Source organism: Scomber scombrus, chromosome 6, assembly GCF_963691925.1.
Source record: "Scomber scombrus chromosome 6, fScoSco1.1, whole genome shotgun sequence".
Taxonomy (NCBI): domain Eukaryota; kingdom Metazoa; phylum Chordata; class Actinopteri; order Scombriformes; family Scombridae; genus Scomber; species Scomber scombrus.
Genome location: NC_084975.1, coordinates 7,211,130 through 7,234,499, shown reverse-complemented (window position 1 = coordinate 7,234,499; position 23,370 = coordinate 7,211,130). Strand labels below are relative to the sequence as shown.

The following is a 23,370-nucleotide window of genomic DNA, read 5'->3' as shown; positions in this document are numbered from 1 at the left end:
TCCCTGGTTAAAATCATCTTCATCAGTAGCATGAAGGACAACAGTAGGACCCAGAGGAGCTGCAGAGTTTAAGAGTCGTGCAACATCCGAGGCAGAAAAAAAGGCAGCCCCTCAGCAGAGGAGGCCGAGCCTTACCTGGGGCAGATGTGAAGTCGCTGGTGGGGAGTTGCAGGGGTCTGTGTGGAGCACAGTGGAGGGGACCTATAATTTGTAGCTCTGGGATTAGTGACGTCACGACAGATTACACCCAATAGATTTCTTTTTCTTTTCAATCAGCATAAAAGTGGCAGAGGGTGGAGGGTGGGAAGAAGGGGGGCGGAGGGGACGGCGAAAGGTGTTTGGCCAATGGTGAAGGTGCTCACATGACAGAGGCAGGGTCAGGACACATTTCGGATGATGTAATGTTGTAACGTATACACACTTCTAGGTAAGAGGTGGTTTAACAGAGGAACAGGCAGGATTGGAGGGGACGGGGATTTGGTGGCATTCCTCGGAGACTTGGATGGAGTGAAAAGTGACCATTGTGATCGCTGATTCCCGGTTTTCATTACTGCAACGTGAAAACACTCGGGTTGGGTGAGAGGAGAGGTCGAGCTTTATTCAGTCTGTTTCACATGTTTAGAGGCATAATGGTGGAAAAGTGTTCAGTGTGGTTCTGATATTGTCATGTTAACAACTGAATCAGCACTTATATTATATAAAAGGGAGTACTGTAGTGTATTTATTATCTCTGGCAATAGGAATAACTTGATTTAAATAGTCTTTAAATGACAGGTTCAGAATTTTACAAGTATGTCTTAAAGCAGCCCGAATGCACAATGACCTCATGAGTACTATTAAATGATGGGAGACAAAATCCAGTCTTCCTTCTGTGCAAAAATGTATTAAAGTTTATTTGAAGCTAAAATGAGGTAAGATGGTTTGTTAGACAGAATGAGAAGTTATCCTTAGAAACTGTTTGTAATACTTTGAATTGGATGAATCATCTGTCAATCACCATCTATCTCTTCTCTTTGTCGTCACAGCTAAACCAAGCCCAAAGCTGCCAGTAGGTCTAGGATGCCGAGGAAGCCACAGGCGTATAACTTGAAGCATGATGGACTCTCATGTGATCTAGTGATCTTGTGAATCCAGCTGCATCACAAGGTAATATATGTGTTAAATTCCCCGTTTTCATGGAAGCTGAACAGGAAAACACCTTGTTTAGACAAAAGGGGAAGTTGTAACTGTGGCAAACTTATTGACACTACTCATCTTCAGATAAACCTTTAAATATATTTTTGCTCAAAACGAGGAGTGTGGATTTTGTCCCCCATCACTTACATTGTAAGTACATTATGAAGGGATCTTCTGATGATCAGTATGAACAGGAGGAATGATTACAGCAAGAAAAATCTGTTTCAGTGTTAGTTTGGGCGTCTGACTGTTGTTTTAAGACTTACAAATCCATGAACTTGTCCTTTAACTTGCTTTAACATTCAAAGATATCACTAATATCAAATATACATCTTTTAAAGGGTGTAATCAAGTGTTATATGTGACTAATATCTCAACAAACAGACTTAAACATACCTCATTAATTTAACAACAGACAATATAATAAACGTTGCATGAACCCTTGATCTAGTTACATTCTGCATATTTAAGTTTGGAGGAGGAAGATTCAGCATCAAAGTTTTCTCATTTTTGGAAAATAAAACAACCTCAAATAGCCTAGCAGTTTCTTAATAGTAGTTTCTTTTAAGCTCTTGAGCTTCCACCACATGCAACAAATACTATAAGATCTTTAAAAAAGTATAAATCTATCTGTTTACCTGAGGAGGAAAGCTTTAACATATACTCAACACTTCCTGTTTTCATAAACATGTATTAGCTTCACACAAGCACCGCCTCCACCCTAAGTATTTGGATTTAGACTTAGGTTCATTTATATCAGTGAACCCGGACCCTAAAATATCCACAATTCCCTGTGATCAGATTAGTTCTCACACACACATTACATGTCAGCACAGCAAGCATAACGGCACCGTGCATGTGGCTGTCACCTTGATGGCCGCAAAATGACTGTGTGCGGAGAGTAAACGTTTATTCATCACATAGGAGCCGTGGACTCGGTCTGTGTGTCTAATCAACTGAGTGAGGTTGAGTAAAAAATCTCTAGATTAATCTCAGTTGAGCAACAGAGACATGTGCATGCAAACAAATCAACAAAGAGCCACTAGGTAGTAAATACAGCAGGGTACTGTAATCTAATTTTCATGATTTTCCAATAATAACACTTTTCAATATGCTGAGAAAATGTGTATAATCTTTTCCTTTATACATCTTTTGTAAAAGATTGTGATACAAGCCCACAGCAGGGGTGTCAATAAGACTTGTGGGGCCCATTCACATTTCACAACACATACAAATCATGCACTAATTAATTGTATTATTAAAAAACCCTTGCACACATGCAGCACTGCTGTTTCTAATTTCCAAAACTCATGATGTGGATAAATCCAAAAGTGTCATCCTGAAAGTGCTGATTGTAAAACCATATTTTCATAATTTGTTCCTTTTCTTTTTGTGACATTTTTGTCAGTTTTATAGTGAAGAGGCAGACAGAAGACAAGGGGAAAGAGATTGTTATGGTATGCAACAAGTGTCCCTGGCTGAGATAAAACCAAAGACATTGCAGTTATGTGGCAGGCAGTCAGTTATTTGGAAGTTAGCCATTTTCCCATCTCTGACCTGGGAATCATTAACGTCACCAACACACGTTTTCCTCCTGATGCAACGATGAAGGCGCAGGCAGCCGACCAGTAATCTGCTAAATCAGGCCTGATCTGCGTAATAAAGCGATTTGGTGAGCAAAATTAGATGGATTGGCCAAACAATGCTACGCTCTGTTCTCTCTATAACCTGAGCTGTAGGGCCAAGTTCAGGCTTTACAGAGCGAGAAAGAAAGAGGCGGAGGCACAGGGACAAAGCCATTAAAGAGCCTCAGAGCGTAGAAAAATGTACAGCTCCACCTGCAGCTCCCTGTACTGCATGATTAGTGAAGGGAAGGGGAAGTCCTAACACTGGGCAGCATGGGTTTCAGTCACTTAATGGTGCTAAATATCATCTCGCTGTAGCGTTAAACTGAGAATATTTGGTCAGCCCATCTTTACTGCGGTGGATTTCGTAGTCTTTAACGACCATTAGATGATTTCACATCCTGATCCAGTGTTTGTGACCGATGATCCAGAAACGTTTCCCAACACTAACAGAGCCTTTACTTCATCCATTAATGCTGCTGCTGTTCTGTTAATGCTGATCTGGCCGTGGATCAAGTAGGACGACAGTGACGCCATAGTTGTTGGGAATTATTCGACTGCAACTAGTATGACCCTTAAGCTGAAACACACAAATATACATGATATATGATTAAAATAGTACTTTTTAACAACCTTAAATAAACAGCTTCCTGTTTGAGAAAAGAAAAACACGATGTAGTTTCAGGTCTCAAATCAGACACCCTCTCCCAGAGTACCCAGCCAAGGTTATCAGACCTCGATTTGTGTCCAAGTAGAACAAAAATATTTTTGGGGTTTTCTGTAATATTAAAATTACCTGGTGGAGTTTCTCAATACACAATCCTGTAAATACTTTCACACTTTTCCACTGATTAAAAATGTGTCAGCATTTAAGAAAATCAGCTTAATAAATGTAATAAGGAAATTAATCAGTGTTTATTTGATTTCAAGTATATCTTCTGTATATAATGTCTTTTTTGTGAATGTTCCTGAAGTATTTCTATCATTTGAAATACTAAATGTGCAACAATCAGGGGGAGTGTAACATTTAGAACGAGTTTTGAGTTTGACACTCATAACCCATCTGATCTGTTTCATCGGGACTGTTTGAGTGTGGTTGAATCAGATTTAATTGACAATGCTGCAGCATAAGTAAAGCATAAGTCAACAACCGCACAGCCTCGCCATCATTTTAATTAAAATGTTGTTTATTCCTGATTGGTGCAGGGAGACAGGGAGGTAGTGTGACATCAACTTTTGCCAAAATGGTCCCGCCTACTTCAAAGCAGTGATAGTTCAGATAAAACAGAAAAAAAAACTCTTGTGCAAAATAGGATTAATTTAAAATTGATGATACATTTTCAGACTTCGGAAGGATCCCATCGCTAATATTAGGCAGGTTTCATGGTCTTCATACTATTTGTCACATTCACCCATTAAAAAAATAAAAATAAAAATCACACTGCCAATGGTTTTATTTTAACATGATGCCGGTTTATTAGGACATTTAAGAGCAGCTTACAATGAGAGGTAATCAACTACCACTGATACAGTTATTAAATACACCAACACAGACATCTATGGCTGCATGTACATGGACGTCACTGCAATAGTTTTAACAGGTTATTTAAAACAGCTGCATGTTGAAAGCTACTTGAGCAATTTTGAGTTGTTCACTGCAGATAATTGTGCATTTTGTTTTATGTTTGAGTACAGAAATTAAAAATAAAACAAAAGTTTCACTTTCATAAAATAGCTGCATCTGTGGCCCAAAATCAGCCTCACATCCTAACCTGGTATCAGTTAAATTTCACCTTTCAAGTAAAGAGCAGATACTCCAAACACATTATACTTTAAGTTAATAACCCCCAACCTTAAGAGAACATTTCATACTTTAGTATAATAATCAAGTCTGTAACAACTGACCTCTGAAAAGTAAATATGTTTTCACAGCAAAAAATATGCTGCTAAGAACTCCATGTTTAACATGTTTAAAACTCAATAAGTTAAGTGTTTTAATTATTAAGTTATTTTCCCTAAGGTGATACAGAACATTTTCTCATATGAGATAATGCAGATAAATGTTATCACACACCCCAAAATACATTAGCATTTATTTCTTACAACACTTTTATATCCTTGATAAGTTGATTCACTGTCAAAATGTGTTTAACTCACATTATTTGTTATCAAAACCTTTCTGAGGACATCACCATGTTGAGGTATTTCACACCTTATTAATCCCCTCTTTTCATTGGCCGTCAGCTATGACATCATTGGGCCAGTACTCGTCCTGCATGTAGTGGTTGGAGGCGGCGAAGCTCGGCTCGCGTGGCGTGTCGTCGTCTCTCAGCCTGTTCTGCAGCTCCTGCTCCCACTCACCCTCCACCAGCTTGTAGAGGTCGAGGGCGGCGCGAGCGTCCTCCACCGAGCAGTGACCTTGCTTCCCGACCTGAGCGGAGAGAGAAACAGACGGGGTTAGTGTGTTTCACAACGACTCAAACTGCCTTCAGATACCCAACATGGACCACAAAAACCCAGATATGCCTGTAATTATGAATTTTTGTAACTATGTCTTCAGATTTTCTTCAGTTTTGTTCCCACTGCAGCCCGACCAACGCTGGACATCAATATTGCAATATGAGAGTAAACATGAATAAAACAATCAGTCCAACATGTGTAGAAGGATGATGAACCATTAAAAAGCAAAAATCACAGGCAGACAACACTCCAACCTTTAATATAGATGTTAAAACAAACAAACAATCAGCCGGTGTAACAAGAAGACAGATTTTTTGGTAGGGACATATTTAGTTATGTACTAACTGCTTTACTATTTACTAACATGTACTGAGCAGGACAGTCACAGTTTAAAATATAAACATATCACTGCTCTCTGGTGGACAAACAATGGTGAACATGTTTTTTTACATTACAGCACACACCCAAGATATATGCTGATATATCTGTTACTATGATGTCAATCAATACAATTGGCCATGACTTTGTATCAGTTAGTCTATTAGTAATGTTACCAATTTAATTTGTTTTCTCAAACCCACACAGGCAGTGGATACACTTAAAGTCAAGAAGGAATGAAAAAAACCTCTTGAACCCTTTTAGATCACATTCACTGTCATATTGTGCACCTACTTAATATTGGTCCAAAAACTACAAAAACATTTTTTTGTGTATTTGTAAATGGAAATCTAATCATGTTTTTTTCTATAAAACAAAATATGACTTGTGTACTCATGTAGGCTTGAACCAAACAATTTGAACCAATACAATATCATAACATCCACCCATCAATCAATCAGATTAGATTAATGATGAAACGTCCACTTTTCAACATTCAAATGAATTTCCTCCCAACGTTACGCCCTGCCTGTATCCTGCTTTACTCGATAATATGTCTAATTAGTAATCTTGACCTTAATGCTACTTTCAACAGAAGTAGCGATCAGTGCAAACAGTTTATGACTTTTATCTACTGATGTTTTTTTTGCAGGAAAATATTTTAAATGGTTTAAGTCACGCTTCTGTTTTATTCTAAGAGACACTAAATTCTTTACGTGTGTTTATGTTACAAAATGTCTGTTTGTTAAGTTCCTTGATCCACTGCCAATATTCAGTTTGGTCCGTTACTGGTAAGTCGATAAATAAACCATCAAAATCTGACCAGCAAATATGTGAAATAAGCAAATTTAAATGGACAGCTGCCTACAACAAAAAACAAGCCCAAACATTTTCATTCAGTGTGTAAAAGGCTGAAGAAGTCACCTGTATCTTCCTGTTCAGCAGCTTGTTGGCGAGGATCTTGAGGGAGGGGCCGCGTTCTCCGGGGAATCCGGCCAGCCGACTGAGGAAACGCGTCGTGCAGGTGTCCCTGACCAGGTGGACTGGATGGAGCATGTCCAACGCGTCAAAGTCGTTGTAGACCGAGTGTCCCACGACCACTTTGCCCTCCAGTATACTGAGGACCTGCAGGACAGATAAAGCAAGAGATGCAGATCAGAATGAAGATAAAACTTGAGCTGGAAGTTTGAGGGATTTGATTTAGGGTCAGAGCAGGCAGGATGTTGAGTTGTTTGACTGAATTTAAACCTGTTTGTTTTTTTCAACTACTGAATTGTATCTTTTCTATGTAGATACAGAGCAAACTGAATATCTTTGGATTGTGGACAAATGAGACATTTGACGTTGTCATCTTGGGCTTTGGAAAACATTTTCTGACATTTTATGTACCAAACAACTTAATCAAAAATTTTAATCAAAATTAAGATTAATCGATTTGAAAATAAGAAAAATCTGGTCCACAACAGCTCAAGATAAAAGGTCATGCATGAATAAATACATGACATGGATCTTCATTTTACGTTTCTTTTTAAAGTTTGATTACAATTTACGTGATTAAACACACTTTATACCAACTATATTATTTCTACATGGTGTGACAAAAATGTTTTAAAATGAGAAGATGGAAAATACAACAGCAGACAAAGAAGTGAAGTAGGCCTCACCTCCTCTCTGGCTTGAGCGAAGGGTGTGGCGTTGCGCAGGTGATGCCTCCTGATGCCGCTCCAGCGAGTCCTGAAGTCTGTGACGACCTGACTCGGCCGAATGTACTTATCGTACAGGACGTTGCCATGGTAATCTAGGATGCTGCAGCGGGCCAGCTCGCTGCAGCGCCCGCCGGGACCCGTCCCCACCATCTCACAGTCCAACGCCACCACCATGGTCCGGCACGAGCTGAGGCACGGAGAACTTCTGCCGCTGGCCGGAGGACTGGTCTCAGAGCAGAAACCGCTGTCCACCTCCCAGTGGTCTGTGAGGGCGCTGACCAGACTGTGCTGGTCCGCTTTAGACACTAAAAGTCCAGGTTTAGACACGTCAGCGCTCTTATTTTCAGAGTTCAAGGTGTTTTCCTGCTCCGTACGACCCGATTTCGTCTTTTTGATCAGTTTATTTGTATCCAGCGGTTCGTTGTGGCTGTCAGTTCTTTTCCGCTTATTGTCAGCGATCATGATCCTCTGCTGATGTTTCTTCTTTGCTCTCGCGCTTTCTATGGCACGCATCATCATCCTTTTTTTGCACAAATATCGGCAATTGCTGAGAAGCCCCCACGAAGAGACTTTATTCCTTCTTGACGCCTCAGCCATCAGAATCGAACGAAACTTGCCTAGTAGTCATTTCTAAAAGGAAATAAAACACAACAATTAATATTAGGAAATAAATTCAGTAAATGATCCCTACTTTAAGATTTATTTTTCTAAATCTTAAACATTCACTCTGAAATAAGATAGTATTGTACCTTTAGTCACCACAAAACCAGTTATTATCTCACTGTATGTGTAGAGATTTGTCAGTATAACATTTTACTATGTACACTGTGGTGAATCTGTATCAAGCTATCAATCTTTATTTATCTAGTGCCAAACAACGAAAGTTATCTCTAGGCGCTTTTCACATAGAGCAGGTCTAGACTGTACTCTTTAATTTAATACTACCAACAATTTACATTACCATGATTATCTGTCTTTTCAGAGGACACTGAATAAAGTACAGTGCTCCTGCCTTCACCAGTAGTTTTATTTAGTTTAGCCACTAAAAACAAGCTTCCTACTGGTTACACGATTTGATACCAAACATCCCTATATGTGTGTGTAATGTGAGAGTAATAAAAAAACTCAATTTATGAGATATGGCTGGTTAATATGGAAAAAAACAAAAATCACAATATTTTGACTAAATAGCTTGATATCAATATTGCCACAATGTAGGAATGACTATTTGTGTTTTTTACAAATTATTTAAACAATGAGATTTTGATCAATAATCATCAGTAATGTGGATATAATGATTAAGTAGTTTAAAGGCAGATTACAGAACAGCTACAACAGTCTGTTAAATTCAGAAAAAATTACATAATTTTTACTGCAATGTTGCTTTTAAAACAAAGAAAAGCTTATGCCATATCACAGTATTATGATATCTGGTCTCATATCTAATATAATATTTTAGATATATTGCGCAGCCTTATTATGAGAACACGAGTTAAATAAAACCCAATGACTAAGACATTATGTACAATGTAAAGAAATACAACAATATATCATATTTCTATTATATAACAGCCGATAAGATTAGACAGGAGAGGCAGAAATATTTTCTGAGTTTACCACCAGGTGATTGACAGCAACACATTTCAACACACCGACCCTCCTGTTACTGTGTTAAGAGTCTCTTCTTGGTCTCATTCACATAACAGTCAACTTATAACTCATACACATTAAAAGTCAATTATGAAAGTCTGGGAAACACCAGATGGGAATTAGACTTTTTTTGTGCTGGAAAAATAAACACAAAAGCCACCAGACTCCATTCAAAATACTGTCAATTTAATGTTCCTTTAATAGTCGCTAGATATTTAACTTCTCACAAAACCTTACTAATGATTATTTGTCATTATTATTATTAGACTCTAGTAGTCAATTTAAAAGTGTAACTGTGTGTACAACCAGCTAATAGCTCATCAACATTTGGCTAAACTACACGTGCCGTATTTAGAAAAGGCCAACGTGAGCATCAGCCATCAGAGATGTACGAAAAATCATTATAAAAACATACAATTATTCTACTAAATACTTGTTTTACAGGTTTTAAATGTATGCCGAATTTAATAATGGCACATAATAATTCAGTAAAGGTGGGTAATCACGTTGTATATTGTGTTAAACTCAGTCAATAACCACATTAATTATAAATGCACAATATTTCCATTGAAGGTTTTGTAGCATGGTGTTTTGGGTAAAACGATACTAGCAGAATAAAACCTCGCTAAAGACACTAAACATCCTCCATTAAATAAAACATCACGTCACATAAAAGCTAAGAGTCTAACTTGTCTATGAATAGTGTCAAAAATCAGAAAAACACAACAGAAATAGGAAAATATTGAGTCTTTGGGGACATTACCTGCTGGTCTGAAGCACCACGTGGACTCTTTGGGACTCGCCTGGACGTGTTTTTTACAGCTCTTCTCTGATTGGCTGATTCTGAACTCTGAGGAGGAAGTGTTGAACTTTTAAATACCAGCAGAGGCGCCCCCTGCGGGCCTGGAGAGTGACTGCGCCACTGTGTCACTACAGTTTAACTTAATGATTAGATCGTTTTTAATAAATTGAATTATCAGCTATACATTACAAATCTTTTAATTTTACTGGCTTAATCTCATACTAATAAAACCAAATTTGTATTTCTTGGTTTTCACATACAGGTTAATTTTCCTATAATCCAAAGGCTGTATAAAATATTATTACCTGTTTAAAATCTTTATGTAACTCCCCTTAACTCAGTTTAGTTTTTTTTTTTAAATTTTACTATACATTTTTTTCTACAAACTGAAAGATCAATATTGTGATATTTTGTATTCTATATGTCAGTAAAGGAGGAAAAAAAAGTTTGAACAGGAAATCAGATGTTCAACTCAAATTGAAAATTGACTTAAAGTAGTACATTCAATATATATTATGTTATTTCAACTTTATAAAAATGTTTTTGTGTTTGACTCTTATCTATCAAAAAAAAAAACACAATTCAAAAAGTGATTGTAAATATTTGTTCTCCATCAACAAAAAGCATATAAACTAAAGAAAACACTATTTCTGCTCTCTGAAAGCTTCATTAAGGATCAATCACCAATTTATTAATGACCGATGAGATATTCAAGTCCAAAATTATGTATAGAGACTAATTATGAGGGGATACTCTGAAATGCCCAATTAAGTACAGTATGTAAGGGTTAAATAGTGACAGTAAATGTCAAACATCCACATGACCCAGTTTATATGACCTCGTTAAAACAATTAAATTGATTAGTCAATTGACAGTAAATTTTCTGTCACCAATTATGGATTACCTGCTGCAGCTGATTTCAAATGGCTGCAGGTTAAAGCTTCTATAACAGTGATCACCAGCCCTGCTCCTGGAGATCTCCTACCCTGCATATTTTAGGTTCATCTCCTCACTCTAACACACCTGATTCTAATAATTAACTCTTCATCAAGCAGCTGAAGCTCTTCAAGTTTAATAACGAGTTAGGTGTGTTGGGGATATACCTAAAACATGCAGGGCAGGAGCTCTCCAGGAGCAGAGTTGGTGACCACTGATGTAGAAAAAGGAATTTAAAAGTGACAGTAAATGTCAAACATCCAAATGACCCATTTTAGGACATATACACTGGTCGACTGAGCAAGAAAACCTGCTGTCTCATAGAAGACTCTACCCACCAAAGGAGATACAGAACAATAAGATGCACAACAAATAAACTAAAAAAAACAGCTTCTTCCCCAAAGCTGTCACCTTGACACCCCCCCCCCCCCCCCCCCCAATAAGATCTAAAGAGACTGTGGAGAGCAGTAACCTCTCAAGCACCAAAAGCAGCAACTTTGTACTGTTCTTATTGTCCAAATGTATTTATGTCTTAAAAGTGACAAGATCTATATCTATCTTTATATGATGCATGTTAAACATTTAATTGATTAGTCAATTAACAGAAAATTAGTGGTCATGAATTTTGGATTACCTGCACCGGATTTCAAATGGCTGCAAATTGAAGCCTCTAAAATATACACATTTTCTCCTTTGTCCCTGTTTTATATCTGATTATCTTCTCTTTAGTTTTTGTTCATTATTATCTGACATTTTATAAATTAAAGTAATTATCAGTGACTCAAAAACAGACTAATCAATAAAGAAAACATTGTTAGCTGCTTCCTCATACATGTCTATCAACACTAAATTTAAGAACTATTGCAGATGTATTTATACAATGATTCAGTTTACTGTATATAGTATTTTATCCTATTCTTGTCCTATTTATTGTTGCAATTTTTTTCACTGTACTGCTGTGTCAATTTCAATTTCTCCCAAGGGGGGATCAATAAAGATACATCTTATCTTAAATGCAGTGTAGAAATTGCATGTAAATAAGGAGTTTTAAACTGAGGCTAGCAAGAGTTAGTGAATGAGATCATACAGTTATTGGTTTTGTGGGCCTTTTTATTTCACAATCCTTCCAAATGTACAAAAACAAAGACGTGTTACAAAAACGACAAAAAAAAAGGAAAGAAAAAAAAAAAGAGGAATTCACCATATACCATTAACCCCCCTGTGACGCGATGACAACAAAACCAAAAAAGCGACAGATGATGACGACTGGAAACTGGTGTCAAAACCAAAGTGCATCAGCCTGAGGTGTAGTAGACAGACCAGGGGAAATAAAAATCTCAATTGTCAAAAAGCTTGCCCCCCCCCCTTCCCTAAAAATTTGTTTTTGTTTTTAAACATCGGGCAGGCCCTGGCCACCACCTCTCCTCCTCCTCCTTTCCACAGTAATCCCAGAGCGGCGGAGGACCTAAAAAGGGAGGGCCGCGTCTTTTTCGACTTGGCTTCAGAGCATTCGGTAGTTCACTAAGAGAGTGGAATATAATTTAGTTCTTTCTCTGCATGGATCCCCTCCCCCCACCGCCCCCCAAATCCTCCTCCTGTTGCAGGCTGGGGTGGGGCAGGGGGGGGAAGTTGAGTTCCAAATTTGGAGCATTTATAGCTCTGGGTTCATTGGCCTGTCGTTCTTCTTCTTCTTTTTCTTGGACTCCTCCTGCACCACCAAGGGGTTGGTCGCCTCCCTCTTCAGGTAGGAGATGAAGTCGCTCACCTCGCGACCTCCCTGGAACGGCAGAGAGATAGAGAGAGAGAGAAGGAGAGAGAGAGAAGGAGAGAGAGAGAGAGAGAGAGAGAGAGAGAGAGAGAGAGAGAGAGAGAGAGAGAGAGAGAGAGAGAGAGAGAGAGAGAGAGAGAGAGAGAGAGAGAGAGAGGGATGAGATTCAGGAGGGTCCAAACATAAAAATCAACTTTGTTTTACTTGTCGCTCGAGCCGATACTCACCTCGTATTTCTTTGGGTTCATCTTACGTCCGGCTGGAACGAAGAAGATTGTAGGGAAACTGGAAAAGTAAAAATAAAAGGTTAACATTAATAAAAAAATCAATATTTCCTTTTAATCCTTACAGCTCTGAAACACCCTCAATATCTTCTACTGTTAGCCTGATATTTGTTGACCTCTCCTAATGTGATCCAGAATAAACAACAATGGAAATATTTCAACTTCTTAAAAACATGTGTGCAGAGTGTTTAATCCAAATTTACTCCAAAAATACTGTTACATTCTTCACATGTTTTTAGTGTAAAAACTGTAGAATGAACTCTCTGAAAGCTTCATTAAGGATTAATCTGGCTGTTTATCTGTGACCGATGACGCATTCATGATTTTTGTTGTGCAGAAATTTGGTAATGAGACACTAATTATGCAGGGATACTGTGAATGGTCTAAATATGAAGAGTGTGTGAGGGTTAATTAAATCTATTATCAGTGTCCTGTGACTTGAACTTAATGCGAGCAGCAGGAAGCCAGTGCAGAGAAATGAAGAGCGGAGCGTCATGAGCTTTTTATGGCTGGTTTAAGAGCAGATGTGTTGCTGCAGTTCAGTGAATAAATCCAGTGAAACCATTAAAAATCCGCTCTGCATCAAAGCAAATCTCCACTGAAGCGCTCGGATGGTATTTGGTGCAATATTTTAATTAAAAATATGTATCTATCTAAGTAATAAATTCTTCTAAACATAACCTCGGGGCCCGGAGGAATCACACGTTATTAGTTAGTCACGACTCACCCGCTGACTTCATATGGAGATGGAACGTCGTTGGCTGTGGCGTCCATCTTGGCGATGACGATGTTGGGATCGCCGGCGAGCTTTAGAGAGCAAAGAAGAAGAAAGTGTGAGCCATTTGCCAACATATAAACGTCCACCTCCACGAGGAAGTGCAAGAAAGCTCCACAATAATCAACCAAACGACTGACTGCGCGCTAGCATGAAGTAGTTTCAATCAGTTTAACTATTTATATTCTTTTACACACCAAATGTTCAAATTAATAACTATTTAACCTACCTCAAACTGTTCCTCTCTATCACATTAAAGTTGTTTAACCTGCTCTCTTATTGTAAGCTTTAAATTAACACTATGCTTCTTTAGTTAAGGTAATTAAAAAGACTTATATAACCTCTAATATCATCTAAATGTTGAAATATAAACATGTCAGGACGAGTTCGTCCCCTCACCTTTTCTCCCAGCTCGTTGAATTTGGGCTCCAGGTTCTTGCAGTGTCCGCACCACGGAGCGTAAAACTCGACCAGAGCGTCTTTGCTGTCGTCGTTGACGATGGAGTCGAAGTTCTCGGCGACCACGACCTGCCGACACAGACAGACATCACAAGTTCAAGTCGCTGTGGATTAATGTGTAGCTTCTGCTGAACTTTGAATATTTTTCTGGAGACAGACCAGTAAGACTTTTAACAGTCGTGTTAAAAATTGACTAAATTTGAAATCACTTCTGTTGCAGAAAAGTTTGTGTGGGATGTAAAAGAAACGCTGCATCTGATCCCGACTAACAGAAAACTCCAAAGCTTTACAAATCAGCATTAAGTAATAAAATGAAGTACTAAGTTCTACTGAACTTATTTAACAATCATACCAAGCATTAAGCATTTTAGCATGATTTAAACCAGTCACTGGATAATCAGAAAGATGAGAATATACAGCACAAGACTTTGGTCAAAGTTCCTCAATTAGTTGCTTTTACAACTCCTAACAAATCCACATTTAACAGTCTGCCTCCTAAATATATTTTACACTGAGTAATACTAGACTCGACTGAAAAATTATGAAGGATTTGTATAAACATGCACAAATATTTCAGTCTGTAAAATTATGGAGCGTAAGTGAGTGTAAACATGACGCATAAGTGGGAAAAGTAGGAGCAACACCCAAAAACATTTCCTCTGGATATTAAAACATCACACAACATACATTAAAAAGTAGAAATTAAGAATCTTCCCCGGACGTTTCATCTCACCTTGACGGGTCCGTCGTTGTTCTCGGGGATGGGCTCTGATTTGAGGTAACGCTTCAACTTGCCATCAAAGTAGTCCTGCAGGAAACGCTCCAGAGCTTTTCCATCGCGACTGTTTTTAAGAAACAAAAAAAAAAAACATGTAAGAGACATTTAAGTTATCAGCAGAGAAATTATACAATCAAATCCTCAAGTTTTATACTAGTTTACGTTTTAATGCTCTTGAGTTCATCTTTTCTACAGATTTGTGCAACTCTGCATCTAAAAACAACATCTACATCCTGTCACATCAGCTGTGGGTCACATAATGCAAAATTTAACATTTTTCTGGAAGCAAAACTGAAGCTGCACCTCACACTAAATAAAATTACTAAATACATTATCATACAGTTAAACCCATAACAGTAACTTCCTACGCCGTGGCACTTATGTAGAACTATAAACTCTTTTAAAATCAACGAGCCACTTCTACTTACGAGAACTCCTCGCTCATGATGAATTTGTCTCCCTTGGCGGTGCGGATGGCGACCACGGGCAGTTCTCCTGAGCTGCCGTCCAGGCCGAACTCGGACAAATCGTGGCCGAAAGCGTTCTTGTTGGCCACGGCAAAGTTCAGCTTCTTGCCCTGATCCAGGAAGCTCTTAGCAACCTTCATCACCCTGGAAAAATGTTAAGTTTAGTTTATTTAAAAAATGTATCCTAAAAATAACATAAAAAAGGTATGAAAAGGTTCATTTATGCAACGTGAAGCGGACTATGAGAGAAGCAGAAGATAAAAAAGCTCACTCCAGTATTTGCAGCGATGCATCGAGGAACAGAAAGTGAAAAACAAATGTTGCTTTCATTCCTATAATGTTTGTTAGAGCCTGACGCAGCAAGTCCTGTGTCTATAAAAACCACAGCTACAATCTGAGGTTTGAGCTGAAGCTGAGAGACAGAGTGATATTGAGGGAAAGAACAACCCGGGGGTGAGTTGAGTGACTCTCACCTGTTCCTCCAGTAGTTGGAGCCCTTGGGGTTTTTTTCATAATCGACATCGTAATAAGCCACCAGCAGATCTTTTCCCTTCAGCTGGTCTTTGTTGTCGTCTGTCATATGGGGGCACATTCCAAAGCTGAGGGGAGGAAAGGAAGCGAGAATGGGTCAGTTAACAGAGTAACCCATTAGATAACCCACTAAAACTGTGATTTACAGCGTGAAACAATCCGCAGAACAACAAGTGAAAACCTTTAGTTTGTTTATAGGTTGATATCTGATCAATCTTCATAAAATAAGATTGGTTGAATAATGTAGACAAACTGGAACATGACACACACAAACAGGTAAAATGAAAGCAAAACAAGATGCAGCCAAGCATAAACTAACTGGGAGATGTTCGAGTAAATAAAAAATGTAGACTTCAGAAATGAAAACTCTCCTCACATGACTGTTGGTGAGAAAGCTGGTAAACCACATGCAGAGGCATGCGCACAAACACTGTGAATCTTTACAGTTTCAGTTTTATATCAGAACTTGAAGGTGTTAATAAAACTAAATAGTCAGGAAATGTTCCTGTAAATGAACAAAATGTAAAAGTAACTGTACCTATCATCATCTGGGGAAAATATAAAGAAAATACTGCAAGTTTACACTTATAAATTATATGTAGAATGAGATGAACTTAAATTGGGTGGGGCACGAGTGGGAGAAGACACAAAGGAAACCCCATGCTAATCTTAACTTCACACTTACAGCCAAAAGACCAAAGTAATATTTTTGTTGAGAACTTTGGTAAACTAAATATAAAAACTAATAAACTAATATTATGGCTGCCATGGTGCAGTCAGATCAACTTAAAAGATAGTTGACATGATTCAGATCCACTAAAAATGATCAGGATTAAGAGAGAAATGCTACCAGTCCAGCTAGTCTGCACAGTATCAGTCGGTCTCTTCATGATCTGCAAATCACGTAAGTTTGATCTTTCTATTCAACATAATAGAGACAGTTATCAAATTAGCCTCCAAAACATAATGCAAACAGATCATCAAAGCACACTATTTGTTAATGACATGTACAAAATAACAACAATTACAGCCAAAATGTTAATATGACCATTATCCACACTCCCAGAATTGAGAAAGAGCTGCATGTGTTGGCAGAGCAGACACGTCACCTCCTACACAAAGTCCTATTGGCGCCGAGCCAGACCTGTAAATATGTACCGTTACCAGGACAGTAGATATTACCTCTGCCAACTAGAGCAACTCATGCAGCTGTATTGTGCTGTTTAAATATCACGAGCCATCATCTCTGCTTGGGGGGGGAAGAAGTACTGAACGTGAAGTGACGGGGAACGGGTGGAGAAAAAACAATAATTACATGTTGTCCTGGATGAACTTCTTGATTTTATTGCTGGCGTATTTGTCCTCGCTGTATTTGACGGAGCTGTCCTCGAATTTGTTGTTGAGTCTTGATGGGCGGAACAGGACGACTCCCCTGTGAACCAACAACAAAAAAAGAAGAGGTCACTTAATAAGCACTCAGAAGAATCTGCTGAACTAACCGCAGCTATGTAACAAAAAGAGCTACTCACTCTCCGTCGATGCCATGACTCTGGAGCAGAGCCTCAGAGTTGGTGTGGGCGAAGCGGTAGTTGTCCCTCAGGGCGCTGGCTGCCTTCAGGAACTCTGCCTGTGCTGTGCTCTTGTCGTCAGCAAAGAATCCTGGGGGAAAAAAAGATGAATCATGCTCAGATCAGGATGCAGTAACCTCTGTGTCATTGTTTCCAAACTTCAATGTATCTACCTGCCAAAAAAAACTAGATCACAAGATATGCAGTTGATATTCTGCCAACGTGGCTACAAGGGAGCTTCCTGCACTTTTATAATGATTAAAGATTTCAGGGTTAACAACGTGCACTTCAGCTACTTCCACTGCTGGAGGAGGAAGTGACCGAAACATTTTTTTAAAATCTGTAACTCACCGACAACACTTGCGTCGTGGTCTCCGATGTATTTCGCCAACTCTGCGTCGGCCTTGAGCTCTACAGAAGCGGGGCCAGCCTGCTTCTTAAGGAAGCTGACGATCCCATCTACAGAGAGAAAAGAGGAAAGCAGGAAAAACAACAGAAAGAGAGAGAATGAGAGAAGGAAGTAGAGGCATAAAACACAGAGATGATCACATGTTAATCTAAATATGAAGACATGAGTAGTATTGTTTTAACATGTGTTACAAACAAAAATCCCATCAGAGTCACAAACCTGCAGTTCTGGGACCATCATAGGGACCAGCTTCTTCTCCGTCCCTGAAGATCTTCAGGGTCGGGTAACCACTGACGCCATATTTGCTGCAAGTGTTGCTGCTGGATGTGCAGTCAACCTGAGAGGAAAGAATTTAACAAAACAAGAAACGTTCATATCTGAGTAGGTGCAGAGTGCAACAGGACACAGTACAGAAAACTACACTTACGTGGACAAAGTTAAATGAACTGGATTATGCAATACCTTGGCCAGAGAGACGATGCCTTTCAGACGTGTAGCTGCTGCCTCGTACTCAGGTGCTAACCGTTTACAATGGCCACACCTATGGAGCAGATGATATGGAGCACAGGTTACACTTCAGCTTTGTGTTCAGGTTTCAGTTCATCAAAAAGAAAAGTCCTCAAAGAGAAATATTGACTTCCTACAGTGAAATATGATACCTCAGATACATTTTGACTGCAGAGTAAGTTTAACTCTTAAGTGGGAAATGATTTACTTTTCTCAGATTATAATTATTTGTATATAATATTGCCTTTAAATTGTATATCTCATTGCTTTGGTGTTTTGATTTATGTCAAATGCTGTAATGCTTTAATTTCCCATTGAGATTGATAAAGTTATCTATCTATCTATCTATCTATCTATCTATCTATCTATCTATTTCCATATATATTTTTTATTTCACTTTAAATCTGTGCAATAACATTATCCAACTTAGTTATATTATCTCCCAACACCAATATTACTCATGTACATAATGTTACTATTACTATTATTTTACTATATTTTTTACTACTATTGTTTTTATTGCTTTTGTACGTACTTATTATTTATTGTTCTTTATTCTTTTTATTGATGCTCTTTATTTATGTTATTCACTTTGCTGCTGCAATAATGTAAAGTTCCCCATCGTGGGACTAATAAAGGAATATCTTATCTTAACTATCTATAGGCAATACAGTTGTTTGTGTTTTGCAAATTTACAAAACTATAAGTGGAGTTTTGGAATAAGATATTATAAATTCAATTTTCAATTGGAGTGGAGCATCTTATTTCCTGCTCAAAAAACTTGATTATAAAAGATTTGATTAAAAAAAAAAAAAAAAAACAGTTCAGTACCAACACAGCTGACTTGTAGCTTCCTGTGTTCACTTTTTCCCCCTTTACTGACATATAAAAATGCAAATATCAAAATATTGACCTTGAAGTTTGTAGAAGAAATGTAAAATAAAAGTAGAAACACAAATAAACTAAGTAAGGGGGAGTAAAATACATATTTTAAACAGGCATTAATATCCAATGCAGTCGTTTGATTGAATTGTAAAAACAAAAAAGATAAGTTTGCTTTTATAAATATGAAATTTAGTCAGTAAAATTTAAAGACTTGTAATGTATAGGTGATTAATTCAACTTTGAGTCATCTTCTAGTCACTCAAACAACACTTTTAATAAGTGTGACTGCTGATAAAGATAAATATTACTCCAAATAATGTAAAATAATGCAGAAATATGTCCTTAAAACACAAGTTTAAGAACAGGATGAAAGGTTTTACAGCAGCATCCTGGTTCACTTCCATTCAAGTTTGGCACATTAAAAAACTACGTCACTCCTCCCCTCGGACCAATCAGAGGTGGACACCAAAACTTGACTGACCAATCAGAGCGTTACAACGACGAAAAAGAACACGCCCCCCAACTTCCTCATATTAACCTCATTCGTGCATAAAGGTGGTTTCCAGTGAAAAAACGACACAACAGCGTGTTAAAAACACACTAAATATGACTAATAGTGTTAAGTTTATACCGTTTTATGTTTATTATCAAACTGCAACCGCTCTTAAAGCAATAAATCTTTCGCTGCAGCTAAGTAATGCTAACTTAACGTTTTGGTCAGCAGCCAATTCAAGCTAGCGACGTTTTTTATCGTCCAAATAACTCAAATACTACATTCACAAAAAGACTCACCATGGTGCAAAAAACTCCACAAGAACCATATCATGGTCTCCAATCCTGCTATCGAAGTCATCGTCCGTGTAGTCAAGCACATCACTGGCCTGAGAGAAGCCGGCGAGCGCCGCCAGAAAGATCAGCCTCAGCATGGCTCACCGCAGCTTGGGGTTGAATAAAAGTATCCCTCTTGTTTTGGTTAAACTACTGAAAAGTTGGTTTAAACTTGCAGAGCTTGAGACAATAGCAACCCTCCTCTCTCTCTACCTCTCTATCCCTCTATCTGTGTGTCTCTTCCGTGCAACCCCCGAGGACGACAGGGCCAAGAAAATATGCAGCCGAGCCGATAGAGAAAGAGAAAGAGACGCAGGCAGGCAGCAAGCAGGACCTCTCCTAACCACAGTGTGGCAGCCGCTCATTGGTCCGTCGGACACGTCACTCAAAGTCGATAAGCCAATGAGAACCGAGCACACACCAGCGCTCATCTTTTTGGACCAATCACAGTTTGACAAAAATCAAACTCCTCACTCAGATGCTCTTTGACTTCACTGCTTTTTAAAGGATAGATTCAAAAGATTTTTTAAAGTTTGATTTAAAACAAACAGTCAGGTGCTCAAATACAGTGGCGATTTCAGACTAAGCACCCCTAAAAATAAGTGAATTATTATTGTATTTTCTTCCCTAAAAAATTATTTTATACAACTTTAATTATTTTGCAAGCCTGTCTGTTAGAGATGGAACAAACACTTATATGCTACAGGTTCAAATGGTTTTATTTTAACAGGTCTAATGTACTTTGGATAGTCCTGTCATTAATATTGTCTTTCCTTCAGGATTCATTAATAATAATAATAATAATACATTTTATTTGAAGGCGCCTCTCTGGCCCCTCTAAAGGTCTGATCCTAGAATCGCTCCTGCTAAATTAAATGAGCATTTAAATTTCTTGCTGTGATCATTCCTCTTGTTCATATTGACTTTTAAAAGATCTAATCTTAATGTACTTACAGTGTAATCAGAAGTAGCTTTAAAAAGCCAAGTATGCATACAAGGTATTTGACTCCGGTTCAGCTTGCTTACACACAACAATCTTCAGAAAGATACACATGGACAATAAGTCAACCAAAGATAATGAAACATAAACATATCACTATTATGTACAAGCAAATGGCTGAAAAAAATACATGCATACCTATAGAAAAAGTGGAAAACAACATAAATTGTCTATACACAGGTAAAACTGTACTGTAAATAGGGTACAAATGGTGTGAACAAGGAGTGTTAAAATGAATATTAAAGGTATTAAGTCATACACTTCTTTATATACATACAGTACAGTACATGCACAGTATATAAAATCAGCTCAAATGTACATTAATGAACATACATATATATCATGTATATCTGTTATTGCACATTTTGTAATATAAACTAAAATAAATACATATAATTTGTAGGTACAGCAGGTTTTGTAGTGTTACAGGGCTATTGCATAGTGACTGAGGTAACTGTTCATAAGTTTGACAGCAAGGAGGAAGAAGCTGCTCCTGTGTCTGATAGTTTTGGTGTACAGTGCTCTGTAGCGCCCACCAGAGGTGAGAAGTTGGAATAGGTTACATATGTCAGTGATGGGTGGCCAAAGTCCACAAGCCTCCTTCTGTGCAAAAATGTATTTAAAAGTTAACTTGTAGCTAATATGAAGTTTCAGTTGTCCAAACTAGACGAATTAAGTTGATATCTTTCTTATTTTTGGACCCAAAGTCCCTCTTTTTGTTACTATACCTCCACAACAGTTCATCAGGGACACTCAAAGAGGGAATCTGACGCTAAAAATACTGTAAATGTGGCAGATATCCACTTGATACGACTAACTCAGACTGCTAAAACCTCATATAAGCTTCACGTCTACTTTTAAATGACTGTGTGGGCACACTGTGGATTTTGGCCATTTATATTGAAAGCACATTTGAAGGGGATTTTTTTTAAATTAACCAATATGAACATGATGAGGGATGATAACAGCAGTGTTGATATGGGCACCTGACTGTTTTAAGACACACTTGAAAACAAACCAATTCTGTATTGAACTGCATCCTACACGCACTTATAAGACACCAAAATGACTGATGCAATAGTCAAACATTACTCAGACAGTATCACATAACTTACAAAAGTAAAGTTACTGCAAAAAAGGACAGAGTCCCGGTGGTAGTTTACACACAGTCTCACATATATAGCATTAGAGTAGAGCAGTGGTGGAAGAAGTATTTAGATCATTACTTCAGTAAAAGTATCATACAATGTAAAAATACTGCAGTACAAGCAGAACTCCATCATGAAAAGTCAGACTTAACTAAAAGAGCAGAAGTATTAGCAGAAAAATGCAGTTCAAGTGTTAAAGTAAAAGTATCTGTGTTATCCCTCTAACTAATTTTTTGTGTCCATGAGTTTGAGGTTTGTCATGTTCTGCATTACAACATTCCTTAGAGGCTGACCATCAATGTGTCTCTCTCTCATTGGATAACAGACGATGATTCAGCTTTCTGTCCTGCACCTACACGTTGGTGGGATAAGGACAATCCCTGTTGGTCTTTTTCACAATTTGTCTCTCAGGTATCAGTCTCTAATTATAAATACAGCAAAGTACAGTGATGAATTAAAACAACATTGAATAGACAATAAACATCTCCATTGTTATTATCACTAAAACCATCTAGCCCATGTTGACCACGTCATGGATGACACAATAAACAATGAGACTTTTTTTCCACTGTGATGTAGGATGTTAAAAAGAGTCCAGCTGACCACCAATGATATCATATTGCCAACCAACCAATGCAATATATATCTATATCAACATCAATAAAATTACTCAAGTCGTACATTCACGAAACAAATGATTATAAGTTAGATGATAATAACTTAAAAACAGAACTCAAGATTTTTACATAAAAAGAAAGATTCATCATACACACATTCCTCAAAACATGTGCGCATACACTTAATTACCAACATATGCTTAAAAGAAAGTTAAAAATGAGATGGTCCATACTAAGTATAAAATTAATAAATAAATAAGTAGCAAATAAATAATATTGCACAGGATTTGGATGGATCCAAATCCGCTTTTAATGTTTGATTGTTTTGATGTTTTCTTTTCTTTTTGTTTTTCTATTTTGTTTCTTCTTTTTTTGCATTGCTTTTATTGATTTTGTTTTCATTTAGTCTGTATAGTTTTATTGTTTTAATTGTCTTTGATTCTGTAAAGCGTCTTTGATTATTGTTTAAAGTGCTCTATAAACCAAATGTATTATTATTTGTATTATTATTATTATGGATTTGGAGTAGAAACTATTCTTTAATCTTGTAAGTTTACCAGAGACCATAATATTCAAAAGACATAAACCTTTTTCTTATGTGCAAAGGTAAGTT

The 23,370-nt window shown here is 37.7% G+C and overlaps 2 protein-coding genes across 2 annotated transcripts; both read right to left on the bottom strand.

Moving 5' to 3' along the window:
* Positions 1-4,263: 4,263 nt before the first annotated feature.
* On the bottom strand, positions 4,264-9,799 carry LOC133982130 (apoptosis-enhancing nuclease-like). The gene is made up of 4 exons (XM_062421055.1): positions 9,759-9,799; positions 7,304-7,975; positions 6,564-6,764; positions 4,264-5,232 (listed from the first exon to the last, which is right to left on the bottom strand). Exons 2-4 carry the CDS (start codon positions 7,940-7,942, stop codon positions 5,032-5,034), a joined length of 1,041 nt encoding a protein of 346 aa, XP_062277039.1. The 5' UTR covers positions 7,943-7,975; positions 9,759-9,799; the 3' UTR covers positions 4,264-5,031.
* Positions 9,800-11,822: 2,023 nt separating this feature from the next.
* pdia3 (protein disulfide isomerase family A, member 3) lies at positions 11,823-20,304 on the bottom strand. The gene is made up of 13 exons (XM_062420418.1): positions 19,957-20,304; positions 18,235-18,313; positions 17,992-18,109; positions 17,715-17,822; positions 17,325-17,454; positions 17,111-17,227; positions 15,738-15,863; positions 15,226-15,408; positions 14,753-14,861; positions 13,960-14,088; positions 13,513-13,592; positions 12,729-12,786; positions 11,823-12,510 (listed from the first exon to the last, which is right to left on the bottom strand). Exons 1-13 carry the CDS (start codon positions 20,088-20,090, stop codon positions 12,385-12,387), a joined length of 1,497 nt encoding a protein of 498 aa, XP_062276402.1. The 5' UTR covers positions 20,091-20,304; the 3' UTR covers positions 11,823-12,384.
* Between the last annotated feature and the right edge of the window lie 3,066 nt (positions 20,305-23,370).

Coding starts and splice junctions, on each gene's coding strand:
- LOC133982130 (XM_062421055.1), bottom strand. CDS start 7,942: ATGGCTGAGGCGTCAAGAAGGAATAAAGTCTCTTCGTGGGGGCTTCTC. Junction 6,765..7,303: donor TCGCTCAAGCCAGAGAGGAG/GTGAGGCCTACT, acceptor TCTGTCCTGCAG/GTCCTCAGTATACTGGAGGG. Junction 5,233..6,563: donor TGCTGAACAGGAAGATACAG/GTGACTTCTTCA, acceptor CTCTCCGCTCAG/GTCGGGAAGCAAGGTCACTG.
- pdia3 (XM_062420418.1), bottom strand. CDS start 20,090: ATGCTGAGGCTGATCTTTCTGGCGGCGCTCGCCGGCTTCTCTCAGGCC. Junction 17,455..17,714: donor CCACGACGCAAGTGTTGTCG/GTGAGTTACAGA, acceptor TTTTTCCCCCAG/GATTCTTTGCTGACGACAAG. Junction 14,089..14,752: donor ACAACGACGGACCCGTCAAG/GTGAGATGAAAC, acceptor CTGTGTCGGCAG/GTCGTGGTCGCCGAGAACTT.